We start from the raw sequence: 27441 nt of genomic DNA, 5'->3' as shown, positions 1-27441 counted from the left end.
GGGGTGTCGAAATATGTTGATCAGTTCTTTGAATGATTATAAAGCAGGTCCAGGCAATCGGCCACGCCTCTACTCCGATATTTAAACTACTATAAAAGTAGACTTCAGAAAGGATAACGCACAGTCACATTCACATCTCACAAACATGGCTTTCAAAGTGAGTATCTTTAATCAGTGTATACATAAGTGAACGATTTGTAGTAATGAGATTTTCGAGAGTTTTGTTCGTCATTAATCATTGCTTCAATCTAGTCGTTTATGTTTGCATATCTTATATTCTTTTAATTCTTAGTCGTTTCTTCTACATTAATAATTATAATACAACATGAATACAACAATATCATTTTTCTGTAAAATTTTAGAATTTTCATTTCTCTTATTGTTCTGTTGTTAATTTTCCAAATTGAAAATCTAATATTGGTATTGTTTATTCTTATTACAAATATTTTATTTTTTGTTTTCCTCTCACTTTCTTTAACGTGTCTAGTGTATTTTACATTAGTAAATACGGTAATACATAGTAGTAAATGGTATTTAAAAATATTTTGAGCCTTTTTAAAATATTTTAAATTCTTTGTTACTTTTTATTTATCTCCCAGCGCTATTTCAATTGGACTTTCTTCATATCGCTATTTCTGTCGTATCTACCTTTATCTATTGTTTTTATTGTATGGATATCGAGTTTATAATTATTTTTATAATGCTTAGTGTTCCTCAACTTATATCACTCTACTCATCCATGCCAAGCATTCTCATTTCCGCCACATGCATTTTTTGTTACTCTTTCTTTTTAACTGTCCAATATTCAGTTTCGTTCATCATAGCTGGCCTTATGGCTGTTTTATAGAATTTTCCCTTCAGCTTCATTGGAGTTTTTCTGCCATACAACACACCACATGCCTTCCATCCCTCTGTAAATATACGACATGTATATCCAGCTGTTTTCGCATCCCTGTATCACCTATACTAAATACTTAGACCTCTGATCTGTTACAATCATTTCAACATCCAAAGATATAATTTTTGTTTGTAGCAGTAACTAAATATTTAAATGATTATTTAAGATTCGTTGTTATTCTTTTACTAAGTGTTAAACCTTTTTTCAAGGACTGTTTCTGCTGTTAAAGTGTTAAATGTTTGCTTTAAATCACTTTAAGCATACATTAAACACCAGCAAATGTCACCTTGTAATTTCCATCTTATCTAATTCAACACTATTCATAATAAATCTAATGCGTGGCTAAACAATAAAATCGAATGCGTTTTTACTTTTATATGAAGTTTGTTATTCTCTCTCCACATGCTCTAATAGTAGTCTCTCATATATATCTCTTACAATCTTCTTTATCTATTTCTATCATACACATTCTCAATTCTCAATTCTCAATTCTCAATTCTGCATGCTACTGCATTTAGATTTTTCTTCGAAAATGTTACTTTAGATCTCATATGCCAGATCACATCATAAGAAAATTCACATTTCTCATTATTGGTATATGAATGTTTGATTTTTTGAAACACTAGCTTCACACACGCACACACTTTCGAAACACTAGTTTTGATTTCTTTCAAATATTTTCATCTAGTAGTTCTCATAGCCACTTTTAAGTTGCTATATACATTTTGTAGGTATAACTATCACTAGGTCATTAATTTATAAGAGAAAATGGAAATACATAGTATTTTTATGAAAATAATTTTTTTGTCATTATATATTTTATATTCATTCCCATTGCCGTATTTTTATTGAAAACCGTAAATTTGTGTGCGTCCACTGCATATTTTTTAACTATAATTTTTGAAATGTTTAAATTAATCATTTTATTTAATGCTATTTATATGGCTTTTTTCTTCTTCTTGTGTGTTAAGTTTATTTATTACTTTGTATCCAATCATATGTCTTCAGTGGTCTCGTCTGGTTCTCTTAGTATAGTCTCCCATACAGTTTCTTTTTGTGTGTATTATTGGGTTTTGATTTTCTGCAATATCGTGGTATCATCGTCAATAATGTTGTTCTGCTGTGATCTTGCTAGATGTCCTATCCATCTTAGTATTCCTATTTTTATCAGAGATACCACGTCTTTACCACCAGGTACACCAGATATATAGTTAGTTGTATTTGTAGTATATTTCATGGTTGTACCTCCTCCTCCAAATACTGTTTTAAGAGATGCCACCGCATATTCCTCTCTGAATCCTTCAAATATGAACGAGAGGTATACAGGGTGCTTGGTAAAGAATGGGCCATGAGTTAACCGTAAAATCCCGAAGTTAAAATAGGTGGATTTAAGCTAACTTACCTTAGTACGAAAGTTGATAATAACCGAAATACAGGGTGTCAAATTTAAACTTTTATTTTATTTATTTTTGAATATTTCCTGACAGGCATAGCACAACAACACGAAATTTGGTACGTGGTGCTGGTACTGTACACCCTACTAAATTATGTTAAATAAACGTTTCTGGCTAATACCAGAGGCGTACGACGGGGGAACGTGATTGCTTGACCCTTCCCAAGGTCTACGCCACTGGCGGAATTTCTATTTTAGTGCAATTTTTGGAGTTTCCAATACTTTCTATGTAAATGACATACTCTTCATTCGTAACGATAAAGCGATTAGTTTTCGAGATATTTGAAGCTAAAAACGAAGGAGCATAATACATTAAGTAATCAAAATAACTGCGCCTTTTCATTTTTAACTTCAAATATCTCGAAAACTAATGACTTTATCGTTACAAATGAAGAGTATATTAATTGCATAGAAAGTATTGGAGAATCTAACAATGATGCTAAAATAGCAGGCTAAAAATTTGGGAAGGGTCAACCCTTCACTTTCCCCTGTACTACACCTCTGGTATTAACCAGAAACGATTATTTAACATAATTTAGTAGGGTGTATAGTACCTACACTTTCTGCCAAATTTGACACGGATATGTCAAATTGTTTGAAAGTATTATTTTTTTTTTAATAATTTATTCTTTATTTAAAACTTTAGAATTATTAATGCCCGGTACTTTAAAACTATTTGACATATCCTTGTGATACTCGACAGAAAGCGTAGGTACTGTGTACACCCTACTAAATTATGTTAACTAATCCTTTCTGGTTAATACAGGGGAAAGTGAAGGGTTGACCCTTCCCAAACTCTACGCCACTGACGTAACTGCTATTTTAGCATACTTTTTATATTCTCCAGTACTTTCTATGCAAATAATATACTCTTCATTTGTAACGATAAAAATGAAAAGGCAGAGTTATTTTGAATAATGTATTGTGCTCCTTCGTTTTTAGCTTCAGATATCTCGAAAAGTAATCGCTTTATCGTTGCGAATCAAGAGTATATTATTTACATAGAAAGTATTGGAGAATCCAAAAATTGCACTAAAGTAGAAATTGCTAATGGCGTAGAATTTGGCAAGGGTTATCCATTCACGTTCTCCCTTCGTACGCCTCTGATAGTAGCCAGAAACGTTTGTGTAACATAATTTAGTAGGGTGTATAGTACCAGCACCACTTACCAAATTTCGTGTTGTTGTCATATGCCTGTCAGGAAATATTCAAAAATAAATAAAATAAAAGTTTAACTTTGACACCCTGTATTTCGGTTATTATCAACTTTCGTACTAAGGTAAGTTAGCTTAAATCCACCTATTTTAACTTCGAAAATTTACGGTTAACCTCTGGCCCATTCTTTACCAAACACCCTGTATATCTGTCTTGTAGATGGTCCACATTTCTGACATATCCACACTGACAGTGTTTTTTAAATTTTATTTTTGTTTTCTGGTATAAGCTTCTACTCTTCATGTGTCTACCCAGCCCAAAATACCACTTGTTTTCTAGAATTATTCTTCGTTTGATTTTTTTCGTTACTTATAGACTTTTCATTGGTCATCAGGGCAGGTCAGTGACAGAGAGTAATAATGTGATTTTCATGCTAAATATTTGAGCTAAGTATGCTTTACTTATTTTATAAATGGTCAGATGATATCATCGTCCTTCTCCTTTTGCAAATCGTCTTTTTTATTCCGATATTCTTCACTACTATTATATTTGGTCTTTAACTGTTCCAATTCTGCCGTTAATTTTTTCTCATAAAACAATACTATTCCTATTTAATAGATATATCCAATATATGTTTTAATTGGTAAGTGTTAAGTACCAAAAAAATGGTCTGAGGTAATCTGCTGTTCTCTAAATACTTTTGTGTATCTTATCTACCTATCTCTCTACTTTGTTTTTTACACATATGTATTCTATTATAAATCTAGTTCGCTGGCTCTAATATACACAATTACCAACCTCTTGTTTTCCGAAGAAGCCATTCATAATTTCAAGACTAATAAAAGTCACACAATATCTTTCTCTTAAAACGACTTTATCTATTATTTTCTTTGAAGGATTTCACTTCTTATTAACCTGTTTTTCTTATGAGTTCTATTGTCTTACTTATTTCCGCTATATATTACATACTCTATAGTCTCCGATTTGTTGTAGTTTTTTAGTTTCCTTTTAGTTTCCAAAGCATATTTTTCAATTGACATCAAAAGCATATCAAAGCATATTTAATTAGGTACTTAAAGTAAGCGAGATCTAATTTTCTTTGCTTTAATCTTTGAAACATTTTGAATTACATTTTGACTGATTTTTATGTTTGTTCTTTTTCAGCATTCAAATACTTCATTTTAAAAAAAATATATTACATGACACAACAAAACATAAAACCAAATTATGATTTAGGTTTTAAATAAGATATGATTTAGAAATACTAATTAAATTTTACTTTATTTCAGTTTTTGGCATTTGCCGCTTTTGTCTCAGTCGCTCGTGCAGGAGTCATTGGAGAAGCTTACTCCTCACCACTCGCCTACGCTGCACCAGCAGTAGCTAAAGTAGCCTACTCACCAGCCCCAGCAGTCTCATACTCCAGTATCTCAGCACCCGTAGCATACGCCGCAGCACCAGCTATTGCCAAGATAGCTGCTCCAGCTGTATCATATGCCGCTCCAGCTGTATCATACGGCGCTCCAGCTCTTTCATACGCCGCACCAGTCGCTAAAGTAGCCTACTCATCAGCCCCAGCAGTCTCATACTCCAGTGTATCTGCACCAGTAGCCTACGCCGCTGCCCCAGCCATCGCCAAAGTAGCTGCTCCAGTATCATACGCCGCTCCAGCTCTCTCATATGCCGCACCAGTCGCTAAAGTAGCTTACTCATCAGCCCCAGCTGTCTCTTACTCCAGTGTATCCGCACCAGTAGCCTACGGCGCTGCCCCAGCTTACGCCAAAGTAGCTGCTCCAGTATCGTACGCAGCCCCAGCTGTTTCCTACGCCGCTCCAGCTCTCTCCTATGCCGCCCCAGCCCTTAAAGTAGCTGCCCCAGTAGCTTACGCCACTCCCGTTGCCAAAGCAGTTTACGCCGAACCATCAGCACCAGCTCACTACGATTTTGGATATGCCGTAAGCGACCCCCATACCGGAGACAGCAAAAGCCAACAAGAATCCCGTCGTGGTGATGTTGTCCAAGGCAGCTACTCCCTCATCGATTCCGATGGTACAAAACGCACCGTTGACTACACCGCTGACCCACACAATGGTTTCAATGCTGTCGTACACAGGGAACCCCTTGGTGTCGCTGTCAAAGCTGTAGCTGCTCCAGTTGTAGCTAAAGTAGCCGCTCCAATCGCTTACGCCCAACCAGCTCTTAAAGTAGCTGCTCCCCTTGGATACGCTTCTCCATACGCATCTCCATACTACCACTAAGTAAACATTCTGACGGATATTGCCTTGTAAATACGATGTATTTATTTTTTTAGTTGATAAATTTTTACAACAAATATATTTATGTTTTATTTTATTAATTATTCCATAAAAATGAATGAATGGGAAAAAGAAAAGTATTTTTGAAGTGTGTAAAATTCTTAAAAGAGCTCTTTCAGCTTACAGAGCCATCTTCAGAGCCGTGGTCCAAGGTTTAAAGTACCACAATTTGAAAAAATGGGATCCCATTCCCCTTTGGATTTGGTATAATAAATTAATTTATTTATAAGAAAATAAAACTACATATTTTTTCCAATTGTAGACTTTTTTAGATGAACTTACCACAAGTGTACCTATTAACGTTTAAAATACAAATATTCTCATTTAAAAGCTGTATAATTATTTAAACAATCTTTGTTTAAACAAATTAAAAATTTTTGTTGAAATAAATAAATAAATTTATCATAACAAAACAAAAGCAGCTTTGACATTTACTAATGCGTTAGTCAGATGGCTCTACTCGAGTTACTTGGGAACAAAAAAAAGATGAAGAAAATTGCTCCATGTGAAGCCGAGAAAATGTATTTTTTTAACTTTTGAGATTTTTTCTTTTTTCAATTTGAGAACTTTTTTCAATTTTGAACTTTGAGATTCCATTGTCTCCAACCTTATTTTTGATTGAAATTTTGGTATTATTTTTGGTAGTTTTTACTCGTAATATCGATAGTTTTTATTATTATAATATATGTTATGAGTCTTTTAAAGATATGAAAATTTGTGTGGAGAAAGAGAACCGAAATAAAAAGGTGATAGTTCAAAAATTACAATCCTAATATTTATATCTTCACCGTACATGCCGGTCAACTTTGACCGATTGTATCTCAAAAACCACTCACCGCAATTACATAAACGTTTTTTTCTTTTAAAAGAAGCGTCCTGCCCCGTTCTTTCCAATTTCCAATTTAATTGTTGCTAAACTGTTTATTCAATTTCCATAGGCTTCTGGAAGTATAATCTACACCAAAAGAGCTTTTATATCACCAAGTTATTTAATTATCGATAAATAATTACTAACCTAAAATTTTAGTTAAAAATTAAAGATTTTGTTCGAAAAAACTGCATTTTTCAAGAAAAATATTCGTCGAAATAAATCGGGAAAAACATACAGAATTGCAACGTTAATTTCAAGTAGGAAGCTATTCATTTATATTAGGATTGTAACGACGAGGGTTTAATTTTTACATTGCAAAAAGAAAAAAGCAGAGAGCGACTTTATTTTCGTCATAAGTCAGTCAGTTCTTATGCAAAAAACTTTTATTAGAGTTTATTTGAAAGCTTTTTAATGAACTTTAAAAGATGTCTCCGAAGTTTTCATATAAAATTTCACCACATTCGAGTTATTTGACATTAAAAGTTCTCCATTTCGAGGTTCTTCGAAAATAAGCATCCTTTAAAAAAGCAATAAATCAGTCGTGATTGGGTTTACATAGGTCTTTCAGAATCGAATCTCTTTGTTTTATTATTGGCTACAATTTTGTTTTTAATTCTTTTTTCTATAAAATTAATTTTTTTTAAGTTATTCATGAAAAACGGTTATAAAACGTGAGTTTTTTCAACGAAAAATGCGTAGTTTCAATCGCAAATAACTTGGAAAATGTCATTTTTCCAAAAAAAATTTATAGAACAAAATTTAGTCAGAATTGGTCACTCTATCGATTTCCATAGTTATTTTGATTAAAAACTTTTCATCCTCTAGATGGGGTTGTTTTCACCCCCAGGGCAAAAGCGCAGTTCGGCATAGGGTAGATTTTGAAGAAGAGTGTCAACAGAGCCTAAACCCAAATTTTCATTATAATCGGTATTGATTCTCAAAATTCCACGGTTTTACAGTTTTTTACCGCTGATGAGTGGTCTAATAAAACATACAGGTTACGTTAATTAAAAAATTTCTTAGTGTTATGTAATTACCATGTTTAATAATGTTTGCATACATGACGGCAATTACTTTTATCAACATAATAGACACAGTTTTTATTTTTAAATGGATGTTCTCTTAAATATAATCTCATGAGTTATTCATTATTTCATAATTGACTTACTTGTCTCCATGACAGGGCCCATCCTAGGGGGCCGGCCGCCCGCGTGCAAAGACCTAATGTGCCGCCTCCTCCTCTAGAGAATGTTTCGTATTTTTATTATTACTTAACGATGACATCAACTCATTTACCCGTTTAAAAAAAAATTAAACCCAATAAAAATCCAAATAAAATTTGAAACGCTAAAGTTTATTTTTTGGAAATCCAGGTTATGATAATGCAATAGTGAAACTTTGTAATATAGTCCTGTCGCCAGGGAGGGTACAACGACCTCCTTAATTCAGATGGACTTACCTAAGTTTTTTTATGTATTTTGACCCGTAGAACACGAATTTTTTGGTTAACAGTTGATCCGGATGTCGATAAGATTGTTATAAACAAAGAACTTGAGGAATTACATAGCAGCGATTTTTCGCAAAACAAAACATTTTTTTGTATTTTTTGGGTGATTCTCAGCAAAAAACGATCTTACAAGTATTTTCGTAGGACGCATAGTTTTCGAGATAAACACGGTTGAACTTTCAAAAAATCGAAAAAGTGCAATTTTTGAACCGGAATAACTTTTGATTAAAAAATAAAATAGCAATTCTGCTTACTGCTCATTTTGAAGTTTTATTTATTACTTATATAATAGGTACGTTTGTTACTCTCAAGTTTGTTTTAAGGTGATACAGTAGCGATCAACAGGTAGCCAAAACACGTTCCAAAATTGCGGCTGTAATTTTGAATATTTTTTCGAGATATTTGGCACACGTATCCGTAATATAATAAAGAATGGCGGTACAGAGCCCAATTTGAAAAATATATTAATATGTGGAAATTACTGTGGTAATTAAATACAATATTAAACAAACGAGCCTGTACCGCCATCAAGAAGAACAAAAAAATACACTTTCTTCAAATAAACTTTTTTATCCGATGCCTAGATTTTGTGTCATTTTGGCAAATCTAGGCATCGGATAAAAAAGTTTATTTGAAGAAAGTGTATTTTGCATCGGATAAAAAAGTTTATTTGAAGAAAGTGTATTTTTTTGTTCTGCTTAATGGCGGTACAGGCTCGTTTTTTTAATATTGTATTTAATTACAGAGTAATTTCCACATATTAATATATTTTTCAAATTGGGCTCTGTACCGCCATTCTTTATTATATTACGAATATGTGTGCTAAATATCTCGAAAAATTATTCAAAATTACAGCCGCAATCTTGGAACGCGTTTTCGCTTCCCGTTGATCGCTCCTGTTTCCTCTTAAATGCTTATTTTTTTTGTTGATAGGCAAAAAAACTGACAATTGACTTTGCAAAAGACAATGACGTCGACTTTGCAAAGTAACAAGACACTTACTCAACACACACACTACACATGACACTAGGTACCTAACTGCAAAAATTCACCGTACCTACCATGCCAATGGCCATTAGTTGTCGAGGCATTAGCTAAATACAAAAAAAAACTAATTACGGGAGTATACGCAAAATTTAAGGTACAATTCTTTTTAAATGATTAATTTTTTTCGAATTCTGAGAAAACTAATAAGTATTTTTAAAAAATTTAAACGCAAAATGAAAGATTACCATATTACCGAGGATCGAAAGTCCCTGAAAACTTCTATAATGTTTATTTTAATAAGTTACATGGGTGAAAAAAAAAGAGAAAAAATTGAGTGTGATTTTTAATTTCAAATATCTGACTCAAAAAAATCACTTTGTTTATTGTAAGGGGCTTTTGGCCCTAGGTAATAATGTATGCATTCATTCTGCGTTTAAATTTTTAAAAAATATTTATTAGGTTTCTCAGGATTAAAAAAAATTAATGCATTTAAAAAGCATTACAGCCGAAATTTTGCGCCACGCTCTTAAGTCCAAAATATCAAATGCAGAAAACATAATATATATATATATATATATATATATATATATATATATATATATATATATATATATATATATATATATATAGGTTTTTGTTATAGAGATCCATACTACTCAAAACAACTGTCGTCTGTCTAGCCAGATCAGTGACACGAGAGAAATCTTCGGATTGAGCCACAATTATTGGTGTAATAAAAATTACATTTTTAACTAACTAAAAATGTTAATTAATTTTCATTACACCAGTACCTAATTGTGGCTCAATGCCATGTAAACATAGTAATTAAATTAATTAAAGCTTCAATAATTCAATTAAAAAATATATTTAATATATTTTCTAGGAAATAAATATTTACAAAATAGTTTTCTATTAGTAAACTAAATTAGTGATAGTATGAGGGTGCAGCATATCCTAGGGGAGCAGAATGAGCATAGGCAACTGGAGTTGCTACTTTGAGGGCTGGTTGAGCGTAGGCGATTGGGGCGGCAATTTTGGCTACAACTGGTGCTACTGCTTTAACCGCAACTGTGGCTGGTTCCTTGTGTACAACTGCATTAAAACCATTGTGTTCATCAGCGGTGTATTCTACGGTACGTTTGCTGCCATCGGCTTCAATAAGGGAATAGCTTCCATGTACAACATCACCGTGGCGAGATTCTTGTTGGCTTTTGCTATCTCCGGTGTGGGGGTCGTTTACGGCATATCCAAAATCGTAGTTAGCTGGTGCTGATGGTTCGGCGTAAACTGCTTTGGCAACAGGAGCGGCATAAGCTACTGGGGCAGCTACTTTAAGGGCTGGGGCGGCATAGGAGAGAGCTGGAGCGGCGTAGGAAACAGCTGGAGCTGCGTACGATACTGGAGCAGCTACTTTGGCGTAGGCTGGGGCAGCGGCGTAGGCTACTGGTGCGGATACACTGGAGTAAGAGACAGCTGGAGCTGATGAGTAGGCAACTTTAGCGACTGGTGCAGCGTAAGATAAAGCTGGTGCAGCATAAGATACAGGTGCAGCTAATTTAGCAACAGCTGGTGCTGCGTAAGCTACAGGTGATGACACACTTGAGTATGATACAGCTGGAGCGGCTGAGTAGGCTACCTTAGCTACTGCTGGAGCTGCATAGGCAAGTGGTGCAGAGTAGGCTTCTCCGATGACACCAGCACGAGCTACTGCTACCAATGCGGCGAAAGCAACTAACTGTAATAAAAATTGTATATTAGTTTACATAATTTACTTTTTACGGTGCTTTATTAGATAATTTGTATCTAAATAATAATAATTATTGTTTGAATTTAATGTACGAACTCTGATTGTAGATCTGTGAATATAAATTTAAAATATTCTGGTCAATTGGCTATGCAAAAAAAGAAAAGAGAAAAAAATAATATATTACAAGAAATTATTTTCAAGAAGAAATCCGTCAATCTTCACTATAACATTTCACGACATACAGCAATAAAATATACGAACATACCAAAAACTGACAAAAATGCGAAAAAATTTGAAATCGTATTACAAAACATATGAAACAAAACAAACTAGAAGACTTAATCACTTTTGAGCAGATTAAAAACCAAATACTTCAATTACTTCTTATTGAGCTGCAAAAGCTATAAGAGGCGAAAAATCACGAAATACTAACTAACAGTGGGTGAAAAAATATTTACGAATTATGGATAAGAAACAATAATTAACCACTGAAATTTTAATTAGTAAGGGTCTAAAGCAAGGCTTGTACACTTTCCAAAATATATCTGAATCAGGCGTTTTTATTATGGAGAAGGAAGTACTGCAATATGGCCATCCCAATCGAGAGATTGTACATGACAACTCCGCTAACTACCGAGCCATTCTTGTCAAAGACGAGAGTGATATAGAATATAGAGTGTAAACTTAGAAAACTGAAAATTGAGTTCAAATAGTGGGGCCTCACAATTAATATACAAAAAACCGAGTACTTATTTGTAGGAGAAAAAACAGAAAGCCTAAAAATTTAAATGGAAACTATAAAATCAACTGAAACCTTCAAGTTATTGGGGGTTCAAATAAAATCAAAAGCACGGAGTGACGAAAAAATACATTCCAGAATTGGCCAAGCAAGAGCAATCATTGCACAGTTAAATAAACCATTGTGGAATAATAACATAACAAAAAAGAATAAAAGATAATTTATACAACAATAATAGGAAGTATTGGGATGTATGGCGCCGCACTCTGGGAAATAAATCAAAGTAACAAATCAAAAAAGTAAGCAATGGAAAAACTATGGGAGACGATGTTGCTGGCTAACTAAACTTGATAGAAAAGGTGACGAATGAAGAAATTCGGATAAAAATCGAAATTGGTATGGACACATCGGACGAAATTGGTATGGACACCTGCAAAGAATGCCTGAACATAGATGGCAAAAAAGATATAAAAATGGATTCAGTAGAAGAAAATTTAGACCAAGACGGTCGTGGAGAAAAGATGTAGAAAATGCAATGGCCGCCAAATTTCAATGTAAAATTAATCAAGAAATAATAATGTCACCATTAGGACGCGATATAAACGGTGAAAAAATTATATAAAAAGTAGGTAGTACTACAAAAAGGAATACTTGTATTGCAATAAATAGAAAATATAGATATTTTTAAAAATAAAGGATCATAATAATTACTAGGAATAAAAGGATATGTCCAAAAAAAAATAATTAAATTTTTATAGAAATACATAAGATTAGCAATTCATTTTTTATATCCGCAAAAAATTTTACCGTAAACATAAAATTATTTTGCAAACTAATTGAAATTAAATAAAATACAAGATCAAGAATAATAAGAAAATTATGAAGTAAAGTAAAATAAGGCTTCTATTTTCTAACTGATCCTCAACTAAGAGACAGAATATTTAAAAAATCTGAAGAAGATAAGGTAGATAAAAATAATAAAAATATGGTAATTGTAATAAATAAAGAATTTGAAGTTTTATTTGCGCTTAAAATATACAACTTGGCTACATTTTACAAAATAATAAATACGAACTCTTGAAATTGTAAACGAAAAGAATGCACTTAAAGAAGAGGAAAGCTAACAGTCATCTTAGCCATGACCCATTATGTTCAACAGTAGTTTTAAAATGCAGATAATATTGATAAACGTAATAATAATACTGTTTACAAATTCACTACTAATTCAAAGAGTAAAATTCCCATAAAAAACTGGAAAATTATATTTCATACGAGAAAAAAACTAAAATACCAATAAGTTCGAGTTTACTATTCTAGTTGGGTATAAGCAACAATTTTAGTTTGAAATTAAGTATATTTGGCGTTTCGATTTCCACTTCGGGAATCGTTATCAAAATACAAAATATTAAGAAATTAAAGATAATTTTTTATATTAAAACAAATTGTTTACTTCATTGTGCTGTATTTTGATAACGATTTCCACTTAAGAAATCATTATCAAAATACCCTTAACAACAACGACAAAATACCAAAAAAACCACAAATAAACTTACTTTCAAAGTAAAATTGTAGTTTATTTTTAAATAAAATAGTATAAATTGAGATGCCACAAAAAATAGCTTCAGAACAATAATAAGTTCAAGTGATTGTAAGATAGAAAACAAACTCAACAGACATAATATACCGAATGTACACTTACTTTGAATGCCATGTTTGACTGTTGTGAATGTAACTGTATCAGTGAATTTGCGAATTCGATTTTTATAGTTGATTCGCTTCAGTGTAGAGGCGTGGTCTCTCGGGAGGACCTGCTTTATAATTACTTACTAAGTGATCAGTATATTTCGACACCCTCTACAAGAAAGCATCGATTTATTCAGATATTCAGATTTAAAGTTCACTTAAGAGTATAATAGATATATATGTATATCGCTCATCCGGAAGAACAGTGTCACAAGTCAAAAAACATCATTTTCAGGAGAGACAAAAATAGATTTTTTAAATCTTAATTTAACTGTCAGTTTTAAACGGTAATTGCTAAAATTTTCAAATCAAAAGCGAAGAATATAGATAAGCGAATGTTTCTAATTGTGTAAGAAGCAAAAAAAAATAATATGATATCTGATTTAACAAGGAAAAAAAGATGAAAATTTTGACTTATGTCACTTTTCTTTTAAAATGTTGGTCACTTTTTTAAAAATTAATGAAAGTATTAACTTGAGAAATGAAATTTTATTTATAATAATATGAAAATTATCTTACTAGTATAAAAAAATATTATTAAACATATAAAAGAAAATAAACATTTTATGTCTAACACTTGATAAAACGAAAATACTTGAATATAACAGGTAGCTAAATAGTGATCTACAAAGACTCATAAAATGGCAAATAGCACTTGGGGATACAATTTTTTTTTAAATAATGACATCAGCCCTTTCTTCTTTTTTCTGATATCCCTACTTTATTTTTGTAAACTTTTTTCAATTTTGGTTTGATATTTTTTTTCTTTGATTCAATAGCAACACAGTACCAAAATGTTCTTGCTGGTAAGAGGTTTTATAAAACAATATTCCAGGGAATTCTTTTTATATATATTTGTGATTTTCAAAACTTTTATATCAGAAATTTTTACGGGTTCGCCATTAGTATTCTTGGAAAAAGAGTTTAAAATCATATCAGTTGCTAATTGCTTCAGATCATAAATATCTTGATGACAAATTTCATCAACTTTTGTATGGTTCTCCAAATTTTTTAGCACTGCGTACAAGCGTCACATACTGATCAGGGATATATACAGGTCCTGAGCTTTTTGATCTTTTAATTTGGCCTTCAATGTTCAATAACTGAATGAGCACTATCTCCCTCATTCTGAGGGTGTCCTGAAATCAAAAACTTATGTGTTATGCTCTGCAGCTCATCGATGTTCAAAATGGCGTATACGTATGCAGCTATCATAAGACGGTTTTTCTGTTGGCCTGCACAGTTATCAGAAAAAAATATAATATTCCTATTTTTCTCTATTTCTAAACTATTGAGGTATTTTAGTATACATGAACCTATTTAATTTACTCCTCTTGGAGCCTCTCCTTCTTGCCAGATATAACATTGAACATTTTTAGTTTGAATGTTGCAGATAGTTAGATTATAAACGTTCACTTTGGAAACATAATAGAAGGATGAGGCTTCTCCATCAGACGGGCATGGTAAAACCGCCTGAAGATCTTAGACTGCAACCGTGTTGTTAGAACTTTTATCGTTTTCCTTTCTTTTCGAGATAAATTTGTTTCTACACGATGCACTTGATACTTGATCTGTAGACCCTTTTTCTCCTCTTCCGTAGCGTTATTATATCCAACACATACTTTGCACTGGTCTTTCTTTGGGAAAAAGAAAGACAGATTAAATTATTCGTTAAAAATACGAGCGTACAATAATATGTAGTTTCCAAACGGTCGATTTTTCTCTTCACAAATTTTAGTATAGTCCCTATGCAATTGTTTTACCTCCTTCTTATATACACGCTTTACACTCTTATATACACGAATACATTGCTTTTCAGTTTTGGCACGGCAATAGTGACTTTCCACTCTGGATATTGATTTAATGTGTTCTCTGATATCATTTTTTATGTTTTCGGCGACTTTAACATGATGTCCGTGTTTCCCTTTTAAATCAGATGATAACATTCCTCCTGTAAACAGATCTTCTTTTTGAAGGGCAGTTCTTAGTGGCCTATCTGTAATGGAAAGAAATTACATAACACAAAATATGACTATATTTTATTAAAAATGTAATAAGAAACCTACTCACCTTTTCAAGAAAAACGACACAAATCTAAATATCTCACTTTTCCGTCGACACACCGAAAAATACTATGACACTTCTCAAAATATAACGGTTTTCTTGATAAAAATCGATACGTTCACTTCGAACGTCAGAGCCCAACTGAAAAGTGTCATTATTCCGGAATATAAGTATTCATTCTACTACCAAAGGAATAATGCCACTACTGCCATCTGTCGAAATTGGTAGTAGATATCTATGGGACATTTTTCCTGGTAAAAGTATAGGACTATAGGATATTTGGAGTCAATTTAACTATATAACTAGAATTATGCATTTTTTGAGTTGTGTCACTTTTCTTCCGGATGTATTAATAAGTAAAATATTGAACAATATTTGTAAAAACTTATAATAGTCTCCCGTTTTATACTGCTGACACGGCTTTTGGTTTGTAATAAATATAGCAATAATGAAAAGTCACATTCTAATGTTTTGACAGTTCTCTTACGTCAAAAATTTTGACCTACGTAATAACGTTTTTGTAGTAAAAATACTATAGCAGGGTAGTCTGCTATATCTAGGGCCTGCGGTATACAAGGAAGGTAATAGGCCAGTGCTACGCTTCAACCGCCTATTATTACCCCTGGTTTTACCCAAGGTACATATTTTATTCAAGCTGAGTCGACCTGGGGTCTATAGAGTGAAAGCTTACATTATGGTAGGGGAGCCCAAGTGGGAATTATTGCAGTTACTCGAGCGCGTCAGATTATCATATGGGGAGAAACCTGGTACCCTGCAGATGTACCTCGACCATATATATTGGCTCTTTACACAGGGGCGTTCGTTAAGGGGAGCCCGAAAAAAATGTATCCTTAAAAATACTCGAAATTGCCAGATTAAGATAAGGTAAGTTAAGTACGTGCAAAACAGTGTATATTTCAAAAATCTGACGAATTGAGCGGGGCGTAAGCGTAAGGAAATTGGAGGGTCAAAAAGTTTCACAAAAAAGCGAATACTTCGCGAAATAAACGTCATATCGAAAAACTAAAAAATACGTGTTCAATATTTTTCAAAAATCTATCGAATGATACCAAACATGGCCCCCTTGGAGAGGAGTGGGGAGTAAATTTAAAATTTTAAATACAAATCCCCCGATATTTCGCAAAATAAACATCAGATCGAAAAACTGCAAAATACAATTATTTAATATTTTTGAAAAATCTATCGAATGGTACTAAACACGACCCCCGCGGAGGTGGGGTGGGGGATTACTTTACAATCTTAAATAGGAGCCCCAAATTTTTATTGTAGATTTGGAATCTTTACTTAAAAATAAGCAACTTTTAATTGAAATATTTTTTCAAATTATGGATAGATATCGCTATAATCGAAAAAAACGATTGTTGTAAATGAAAAATTAAATTTAAAAATGGAAAGGCCCCACTAAAATGGAAAATTTTGCTTAACTTTTTTTGGTTTTGGGACCTAATAATCACAACCCAATAGGTCCCCAAAGCGCTCGAGTGACTGCAAATTTAGCATACTTTCCTCCCCTACTATTATTACCGAGGGCGGAAAGTCCCTTAGAATTAACAAAAAGTTTTTTGTGAATGAGATGTTTGAAATTAAAAAACACACTAAATTTTCTCTTTTTTTCACCCATGTAACTTATTAAAATAAACATTATAGAAGTTTTTAGGGACTTTTGGTTCTTGGTAAAAATGTATTCTTTCATTTTGCAATTAAATATTTCAAAGATATTTATTAGTTTTCTGAAAATTCGTAAAAAATGAAAGCATTTAAAAACAATTGGACCGAAATTTTGCGCCTATACTCTTAAACTTAAAGCTTAATAATGTAGCGTATTCTTCTGACCTAAATACATATCGAAATATACTATACCCTGTTTTTAAACTTAGAGGAGTAATTCAAAGTCTATAGCGGGATAAGATGGTCAAAAATGCCCCCGCACCGATCAGCCCCGCTACTTATATTTTCGATAACGGATAGGAAATTATGCCCTCATGCAAATTTTTGGCTTCCCAGAGGTCCTAGAACATCTTAAATCGAGAAAAGAAGAATGTTTAGGTTTTATTTTTTTGTGAGCGCAATTTTACTTTAAAAAATATAAAAAAATTCAAGAGTTTGTATCTTTTGAATAAAAAACAACCTGATTTTTTTCAGATTTTTGTAATAAAAAATTAGCCCAGGAAAATTCGTTGAAATTTTCAAAAAATTTTTAGGTTATGATAATATGATTTGGCCAACTTTTAAATCGTATTTTTTTGTGTACTTTTTACCGTTCTTCTGAATAACAGAGGCAGAATTTTTAATATCTGAGCGGAAAGAACTAAAAAATCGAAAAAACCGTTTTTGGCTGTCTCGAGATGCATCTCGGGACCACCTAGGGGGCTAAAAATTTCAGAAAGTAAGTTTCTCTATTTGTGCTAAACGGTGGACCTATATAGAATTCGAATCGAGTTGGGGGCATTTTTCATCATCTTACCCGGCTAGACCCTTTGCAAACATTTTTTTTGCATTATAAGCACTATAATATTTTATTTTCTCCCTGTTCGTAATTCGATCGCTTTACAGGGAGATAAGACGGAGAACATGAGTGACGGATGCCATAGAAAGAATTATGACCCTAAAGTGGAACTGGGCTGGACACATAGCTCGAATGTCGGATGGACACAGCGAATAATACACTGGAGACGAAGACAATAATCATATCGAAGTAGAGGTCGTCCGCCAACCAGATGGTCTGATGACATAAAACGTATTGATAAAAATTGGATGCAAACAGCACAAAACATAAATGCATGGAAAAGACTGAGGAGACATATATCCAGCAGTGGATAGATCCGGGTTGAATGATGATGATGAATATTTTATTTTACATGAGAAATTGCGTTATCCGTATATAGTTCAGAGAAATAAGGAAAAAAAATATCCTGTTGGTGACACAACCCCCTCCAGGCCGAAACCAAATTTTTTGAGTAGTATCTATATTAATAACCTATATGTTTCCTGCAGCCGATTTTGATGTCATACATAGTTATAAACAAATGAAGATCAAAGAATGGAAAATTTTCGCTTTTTTCGTCTATTACCAAAAAGTTTGGCATTTTAAACAAATTTTAGAGTAATAAACTCATAAATCGTATAAAAAACTTCAATATGGCGTTCGCTGAATATATGTCTATCCTTATTGGTTGCTTAGAAAATTGCAAAATTAATCATATATTTTGAGTTTTTATAAATATTCATAACTTATGAAAAAATCGACTTAGAACATTCTTATTAAACGGAATGCTGAGACTTCTGGTGCATAAATCATACCCTAAATTTCAAAGCAATTGGTCAAATAGTTTAAAAGTTATTGAATTTGTTTATCCCAATGTGATGAAGTTAAAGTAATACTTTAAATAGTTTACGAAAGAAGGAGATTTACTCTATTGAAAAAAATAATTAAAAAAAAATGACAAAAATATCTAATGTTGTTCTGAAGCTATTTTCTTGTGGCATTTTTACAATTTTAACTATTTAGAATGGGAAATAAGCCACAATATTATTAAAAAAAAATGATTTTTTATTAACGTTTCGACGTTATAACGTTATTTTTTTATTTATTTTTTTTATAACGTTATTTTGACAACGGCACCCGATTTGGGCGTCGAAACGTTAATAAAAATCATTTTTTAATAATATTGTGGCTTATTTCCCATTCTAAATAGTTAAAAATATCTAAATATTGCAAAATTATTTCGCAAATCATGTGAATTAAAAAAAACAGGGGACTAACTTCTTTCCTAATTGTCCTAGGACAATTGTTTTTCTTTCGAAATGTGTATAAAATTCAGTCTTCCTAAATATGAAAAAATAATTTTTCTACGGGTAACGGTTAAAAAGTTATTCTAATTGTTTTTAAGTAAGCAAAAAATCGATATGTTTTTGCAAAATAATTTTACATTGTTTCAAATTACTTTCTGTTATTTTTTTTTTTAATTAAAGTAGTAGTATGAATGTTCTTCTTTCATAAACTGTCCGAAGTATGTAACAAATTAAATAACTTTTAAACTATTTGACCAATTGCTTTAAAATATAAAATATAATTTAAGCACAGTCTCAGGAGTCTCAGTATTCCGTGTAATAAGAAGGTTCCAACTTAATTTTTAGATAAGTTATGAACATTTATAAAATCTCCAAATTTATGACTTATTTTGCAATTTTCTAAGCAACAAATAAGGATAGACATATTCAGCGAAAGCCGTATTGAAGTTTTTTATACGATTTATGAGTTTATTATTCTCAAATTCGTTTTTCACTTCACTTTTTAGTAATAGGCGAAAAAAGCTAAAATTTACCGTTTTTGATCTTCATTTGTTTATAACTATGTATATCATCAAAATCGGCTGCAGGAAACCTATAGACATTATTTATAGATGTCCATACAACTTAAGAAATTTAGTTTCGGCCCGGAGGGGGATGTGTCACGAGAAAAATCTTATTTCTCTAGACTAATAAAGCAAAACGAATTGGTTGGGAAATACAAATAAAAACAAAAAAAAATGAGACCGTATAAAAGTGACATTTATAATTATTTAAATGAATTAAGGGTCAAATTTAATTAAGTAAGTCTTACATGAAAGCTTAAAGGTAAGATAAAGTAAAATTTTTACCTATAGCCCAGTAAATGAACGGGAAATACAGCGATACCGTGTAATTTTCAGGAGCAACTCCTAATTCCATGGAAATTTAGATTTAGGTTCCACTTACCCTCCACTTCAAAGTTGAATTTGTGCCGTTGGTTGCTTTTGCTTGGGGGGTTACAGTTACCCCTTCTCGGGGGGTGACAAAACATACGTTCAAGATAAGCCAGATAAATTGGCTGATTATAAGCAACTTTTGTTCTATAGAGTTTTTTATGTACGTCAATACTTTTCGAGATATTTCCGATTGAAAATGTTTATTTTTCGACAAAAAAACACGTTTTCAGACGGTTTTCCGCAAATAACTCAAAAAGTAAGTATTTTATCGAAAAAAATATTCCTAGCAAAATTATAGCTTATGAAAAAACTAAAAACATGGTGTATCAGTTAAGTCTATAAACTGAGTAAAAGCAAAGTTGTAGCTCATGAAAAATATGTTCTAATTCATCTAATTACAAATCGAATATTTCAACGTGAAATCACTGAAAAATTAACCACTTTTCGGGAAATCCATTTAAACTTTTTTAAATTGTTTGAAAATAAGCGAGTTACGCTCAAAATAAAGTTGGCCCCCTTTTTTTGGTAAAAAAGTTCGTGAAAATTTTCGCGTTCATAGTTTTTTATATGATCTGTCAGTTTCTCCCGTTTAAAGTCCTTATTTTTGAATGGGATATAGTTGAAAGGGCTTGAACGAATCACTACACACGAGTGTATGCAAACTTTGAACAGCCATATCTTTACCAATTTTTTTTGTCTTACGGAAAAGCAAACTGAAACTAGCATATTTTTAACAGTAGAACTTACATTTTTTTATTCCTTGAGATTTTTCGTATCACTAATACTTTTTAAGTTATTTAAATATTTTATTTTATTTATTATTATTTAAATAATATACTATTATTATATTTTTGATATATTAATATTATTTAAATATTTTTTATTTTATTGCAATACAAGTTCTCTTTCAAAGATGTAGAGACGTGAATTGTGATATATATGTGTGTTTTGTTGATTACCAGAAAGCGTTCGATAGAATAAAACATGACGAACTGATGAAAATATTAAATTCAATTGGTCTAGACAGCTGAGATCGCCGTATAATAAACAATATCTATTACGAACAAACTGAAGCTGTTAGAGTAGGGGATCAGTTAACAGACGACATAAAGATAAAAAGAGGTGTGCGACAGGGATGTATATTGTCCCCATTATTGTTCAAGACATATTCAGAGCACATTATGAACCTAGCGCTAACGGACATAGACGAGGGAATACTTATAAACGGAGAACGATTGAACAACATAAAACATAAGATACGCTGATGATACTGTCATTTTTGCAGACAGCCTTGAAGGTCTGCAGATACTTGTCTCCAGGGTGGCAGAAGTAAGTAGCAGGTTTGGGCTTAATTTTAACATAAAAAAAACCAAATACATGGTTAAAAGCAAAAATAGGATACCGCCTGGTCAATTACTAGTTAACCAAAAACCTATAACACAAATCACCAACTTTTGTTATTTGGGTGCAAACTTTAATGAACAGTGGGACCAATCGACGGAAATTAAGATAAGGATCGAGAAGGCAAGATCAGCTTTCGTCAAAATGAAAAAAATCTTTAACAGCCACGATATAAAACTGGAAATAAAAGTTCGTTTACGAAAATGCTACGTATTCTTCGTTCTTTTATATGGCGCGGAGTCATGGACCTTAACTGAAGCATCACTGAAGAGACTCAAAGCATTTGAGATGTGGTGCTATAGACGCATGTTGAGGATTTCCTGGATAGACAGAGTTACCAACGAAGAAGTTCTACATAGAATGGGTAAAGAGCGCGAACTAGTCGTAACCATAGAACGTCGCAAACTGGAATACCTGGGTCATATAATGCGCAACGAACAACGATATGACCTACTTCGGACCATACTTCAAGGTAAAGTGCATGGGATAGAGGTCCAGGACGAAGAAGAATATCCTGGCTGCATAACCTGCGAAAATGGTTTAACTTAACCACTACCGGACTTTTCAGGGCAGCAGTCAACAAAGTCAGAATAGCCATGTTAGTGTCCAACATCCGTAACGGATAGGCACCATAAGAAGAAAGAAAGTTATTTCGGAAAAAATAAATTTTTCCAAAATTTTTAGAAATTTTTTTTTTATTATACAAACAAATTTTTCAAAAATTACCCTACGTTGCCGCAGCAGTTAAAAAAGTAAATTTTGTGCAAACATTGCCCCATTTTTCATTATTTAAACAAAGATCCACTTATCTCAGTCATATACTTTCTTGAAAGTATATCTTTTAAACCTGTACGGAATCACATTTTGCTTTTTATGTAGGTACAAATTGTAATTTTATTTGATTAATGTTGTTCTGAAGCTATTTCCTTGTGGCATTTTTATAATCAACTATTTTCAATGATAATATAGATAGTAATTTTCCTAACAAGTGAAGAAAGTCATTCTTTTCCTCACGCGACTGCAGTTTGCCGAACGACGCGAAGCGGGAGTTCGGCAAGCAGTCGAGTGCGGAAAAGAGACTTTCTGCAAGAGTTAGGAACAATATTTTTTCTAAGAGTCTTTAAAAAATTACCAAATCTTAATCAATTAATTCAATTAATATGAAAATACATACACAAATTAATTCTTTGACAAGGTTGTCAAAACCAAACTTTCAATATAATTAGTTAGCATGACGACGATCTTGGTTTCCATGACGATGATTCAAAACGACTGTTATTGTCTACCGATTTGACTTTCGAATATTATGTCAAAATAATTTTATTTCATCGAATTGTCGCGTTAATTTCATTAAAACAGGAACACAATAAGATATATTTGAAATAAATTAGTAAATAATATCTAAATATTAGTTTATTGCATGTATTATAGTTACTTTAAGGCCATATTAACATATCTAAATTAACACGCGTGCGGAAAAGTAAAAACCGCGTGCGGAAAAGTAACACGCGTGCGGAAAAGTGAAACTTTCTAAACTAAAATGCGTGCGCGAAAGTAGACATTTTTGCACGCTCGTAGAAAATAATTTATTTGATTAGATATTAATTTTATAAATCGTGTCATCTAAATAATTAGTTTTATTTAGTAAAGTATTTTTTCATAGTATAATTTAAAATAAAAACTCTATTGATACTCATTTGCTCAGGGTGCCAAAATATGCCGACCAATAATTTGTAAATGTAATTATTATTGTAAAACTGGTCCCGCTGATTCACCACGCCTCCTCCGCGGTACGTCTACTATAAAATTCGAATTCGCAAATGCATTACACACAGTCACAATCACAAAACATGGCATTCAAAGTAAGTTATTCATCATGTATAGTATAATCAGTTAATCTAGTATTGGTATATGTATAATATACATTATTATTACGTATTATGTATTGTGTACATTTTTTTTCTGAAATATTTTTTTCGAAATATATTTTGATGCAATTATTTTGATAATGGTCTATTCACTTTTTATTTAATTAAGATGATACAAACATTACATGTTTAATTTTATTTTTTAATAAATTAGTAGAACAAATAAACTTAATGTCATAAGTATACTTTTACTAATATCTGTACATTGTGTATTTAGAAGCGTATTTGATTTATCTTTTTCTTTATTTTTTTTTATTTTTTGGTCTATATTCAGGTAAACTATCTAATGCTGGTCACCTCTCGCTCTTCTATTTCATGGAACATAGTTTAAAGCCTGTTTTGACCATTGTTTATCATTCAGTCTCATTACATGCCCGTACCATAAAAGTTGTTTAAATTCTATTTTACCTACGCTACGGTATTGTAGCTCCTTCCTATTATTCTTCCTATTTCATCATTTGGGAGGTGATCAAGTCTGGATACCTGACCCGCTCTTCTTAGACAGTCAATTTATACCCTTTCCAGTTTTTTATTATTTTTTTTTTCATCGCCATTTACCAACATTCAGATTCGTACGTTAAAGTTGGTTCTTCAACCAACTTGTAGATTTTCATTTTTGTTCTTAAAATAATTTTAGGAGACCCAAGCAATGAGTAATGAGTTTAGTGTTTGTACATTTCGGCCCTTTTGTATTTATTGCTGAATGTTCCGTTTTGATGTTCCTTTCTTGAGTATCACTGTCCGCAGGTATTAAAATTCTTCACATTTTTTTAATGTCTAAACGAGAGTGAGTGTCTTTCTTCGTCTTCTATTCTAAGATATTTCGTTTTGTTAATATTGATGGTCGGTCCCCAATTTTTATATTCTTCAGTTACTTTTCAAATCATATAGTCCACGTCGTACTCATCGTTTGCCATAATCACTTGATCGTCTGCGAAGAAAAGATATGTCAGATTTGACTTGTTCCCCATACCTGTTCATTTTTTCTTCCAGTTATTGAATGCTTCCCGAACATAGAATTTTCCATTCTCCATTTTAACGGAATTTTTGCATTAATACATTATTTTGCAAATAATTATTAACTACTGAACTAAATTAGTTAAATCATACACAGAAAAATATCTATTAAAATAAAACTATTTTTTCAGTTGATTGTATTTGCTACTTTAGTACGTGCTATATGTATATTATATACACTAATAAAGCGTCATACAAAGTGAATTAAGCAAACTAATATACAATTTTTATTACAGTTTATTGCTTTCGCCGCATTGGTCGCAGTAGCCCGTGCTGGTGTCATCGGAGAAGCCTACTCTGCACCACTTGCCTATGCAGCTCCAGCAGTAGCTAAGGTAGCCTACTCAGCCGCTCCAGCTGTATCATACTCAAGTGTGTCATCACCTGTAGCTTACGCCGCACCAGCTGTTGCTAAATTTGCTGCACCTGTGTCTTATGCTGCACCAGCTTTATCCTACGCCGCACCAGTCGCTAAAGTAGCCTACTCATCAGCCCCAGCTGTCTCATACTCCAGTGTATCCGCACCAGTAGCCTACGCCGCTGCCCCAGCCATCGCCAAAATAGCTGCTCCAGTGTCATATGCAGCCCCAGCTGTTTCCTACGCTACTCCAGCTCTCTCTTACGCCACTCCAGCCCTTAAAGTAGCTGCCCCAGTAGCTTATGCCGCCCCCGTTGCTAAAGCAGTTTACGCAGAACCATCAGCACCAGCTAACTATGATTTTGGATATGCTGTAAGTGATCCCCATACAGGAGACAGCAAAAGCCAACAAGAATCTCGTCACGGTGATGTTGTACATGGAAGCTATTCCCTTATTGAAGCCGATGGCAGCAAACGTACCGTAGAATACACCGCTGATGAACACAATGGCTTCAATGCAGTTGTACACAAGGAGCCAGCCGCAGTTGCCGTTAAAGCAGTAGCACCAGTTGTAGCCAAAATTGCCGCCCCAATCGCATACGCTCAACCAGCACTCAAAGTAGCAGCTCCACTTGCCTATGCTCATTCTGCTCCCCTAGGATATGCTGCACCCTCATACTATCACTAATTTAATTTGTAAGAAAACCATTTTGTAAATATTTATTTATTAGATAATACAATTTTTGCCATAAAAATAAAGATCCGTTTTATTATATTTCAAACTTTTTCTTGTCTTACAAATTGGTTCTAGACCAATAACAATGACTTATTTCTTACCCATGCGCTTATTAGGCTTATTATACATGACTCATGTTTTCATCTATTGTAGTCTTTTTACTATATCCAACTTTCTTTTCTTGTTGTAACCGTTATTTTTATAAACGATCTATTGCTTCTTCTTAAGATGTTAAGTTTATGAAGACATGGTTAAATATTTTAGGCGAGAAAGTGTCTCCTTTTCTCACTTTCCCGTCTAGTTATATTTGTACGACTGCATACTCGCCAAAATAATGAAAAAAAATAATGAAGACACAAAGAGCCATGGAGAGAGGAATGTTATGACTAAAATTAACAAACAAAAACAAAACAACTGGGTAAGAAATAAAACAAAAGTCAAAGACGCAAGACAACATATAGCCAGGCTAAAATGGAGCTTCGAAGGTCATAACGCTAGACAAACGGACAATAGGTGGAATACCACGATACAACAATGGAGACCATGGACAGGAAAGAGAGCAAGAGGACGACCCCAGATGAGATGGGGAGACGACATTAAAAAGATAGGAGGAACTCACTGGAAACAGAAAGCCCTAAACAGAAGCGAATGGAGGAAACTGGGGGAAGCCCATGTTCAAAATTGGACGAATTAAAGGGCAAAAGAAGATACTCGTCATCGTATGGGGTAGCTAGTATAATTAAAATTCTATTAAAAAGTACTTATTCTTCTTCTTTTTTGGCGATTATATTTAATTGGTGCAGCATACGTTGTAAATCATTTTTACTTTGAGATCCTAGTCTAGCGTAGTCTGCATAGCAAATTATTTTTAGTTGTTTCTCTACCATTTGGTGTCCTTTTGTAGTTCTTACTTTTTCAGTGTTTTACCTGTTAAAGAATCTACCTATCTTATCAAATTGTCAGCTTCATTTGGGTCAGATAGTTCTTCTTCTACTTTAACTTCTATTGTATTGTTATGGCAGATATTTTCAATTGTTTTGGATATTCCTAGAAGTATTACTCTTGCACCTGCCTTATTATAAATATAGCGTCGGTGCATGATCTTACTGACATAAACCAATGTTGCTCTGCTATACCCGAGTTATCATTTCATTCAGTTTATTTGTTCTCACTTTGGTTGTTAATTTTAGTGCTGGGTTTAAGACGCTGATTCCGCTGTATATCTCTGGGCCCGACTTGCCCCTCTCTTTGAAGTGAGCACTAAGTAAAGAAATAATCTATCTATCTATTCACGGTACAATTGTGTTACAATAATTAATCAATTGTTAACAGCATATTGCCTTATTCCCATCATGCTTTGCCAAGCCTCTCTGTCCAAGGCATCGTGTTCTTGTAAATTGCTGTCATACATCGATGTCCTGACGCTCTCATTCCACGACCTTCGCGATCTACCCCGCTTTCTTCTTCCTGGTGGTCTCCACTGAAATATTTTTTTAGGCAAACGTTCTTCAGGCATTCTTAATAGCTGTCCAAACAATTTCAATGATCTGCTTTCTATTCTATCTACTATTGTTTCCTCAGCGTTCATTATTGTTCTTATTTCTTCATTAGTTTTCCTTTCCCATCTTGAAAGTCTTGCAATTCTTGAACTTGAAATTCTTGCACATCTTCTTATACCCACACTTCCGCCACATCTTTCACCAACGTCTCTGTTACTGAATATATCACCAAGTACAGGGCAATCTATTTAAAACTTATGAAATCAGCTAAAAAA

General features: G+C 32.9%; 2 protein-coding genes across 2 annotated transcripts in view; one reads left to right on the top strand and one right to left on the bottom strand.

Annotated features, from left to right (window-relative positions):
• On the top strand, positions 1 to 25706 carry LOC126887377 (ice-structuring glycoprotein-like). The gene is made up of 4 exons (XM_050654836.1): positions 1 to 157; positions 4796 to 5662; position 6990; positions 24865 to 25706. The coding sequence occupies exons 1-4, from the start codon at positions 146 to 148 to the stop codon at positions 25617 to 25619; spliced, it is 1635 nt and encodes a 544-aa protein (XP_050510793.1). The 5' UTR covers positions 1 to 145; the 3' UTR covers positions 25620 to 25706.
• LOC114331450 (DNA translocase FtsK 1-like) overlaps positions 10036 to 27441 on the bottom strand; it is a 34049-nt gene continuing 16643 nt past the window's right edge. The window contains exons 3-4 of the mRNA XM_028281037.2: positions 10765 to 10921; positions 10036 to 10608 (exon numbers count right to left, since the gene is read on the bottom strand). Coding sequence (XP_028136838.2) covers positions 10112 to 10608; positions 10765 to 10921 — 654 coding nt within the window. The 3' untranslated portion in view covers positions 10036 to 10111. The remainder of the gene's footprint in view (positions 10609 to 10764; positions 10922 to 27441) is intronic.

Source organism: Diabrotica virgifera, chromosome 6 (assembly GCF_917563875.1).
Source record: "Diabrotica virgifera virgifera chromosome 6, PGI_DIABVI_V3a".
Classification (NCBI taxonomy): Eukaryota; Metazoa; Arthropoda; class Insecta; order Coleoptera; family Chrysomelidae; genus Diabrotica; species Diabrotica virgifera.
This window is presented reverse-complemented; position numbering and strand designations above follow the sequence as displayed.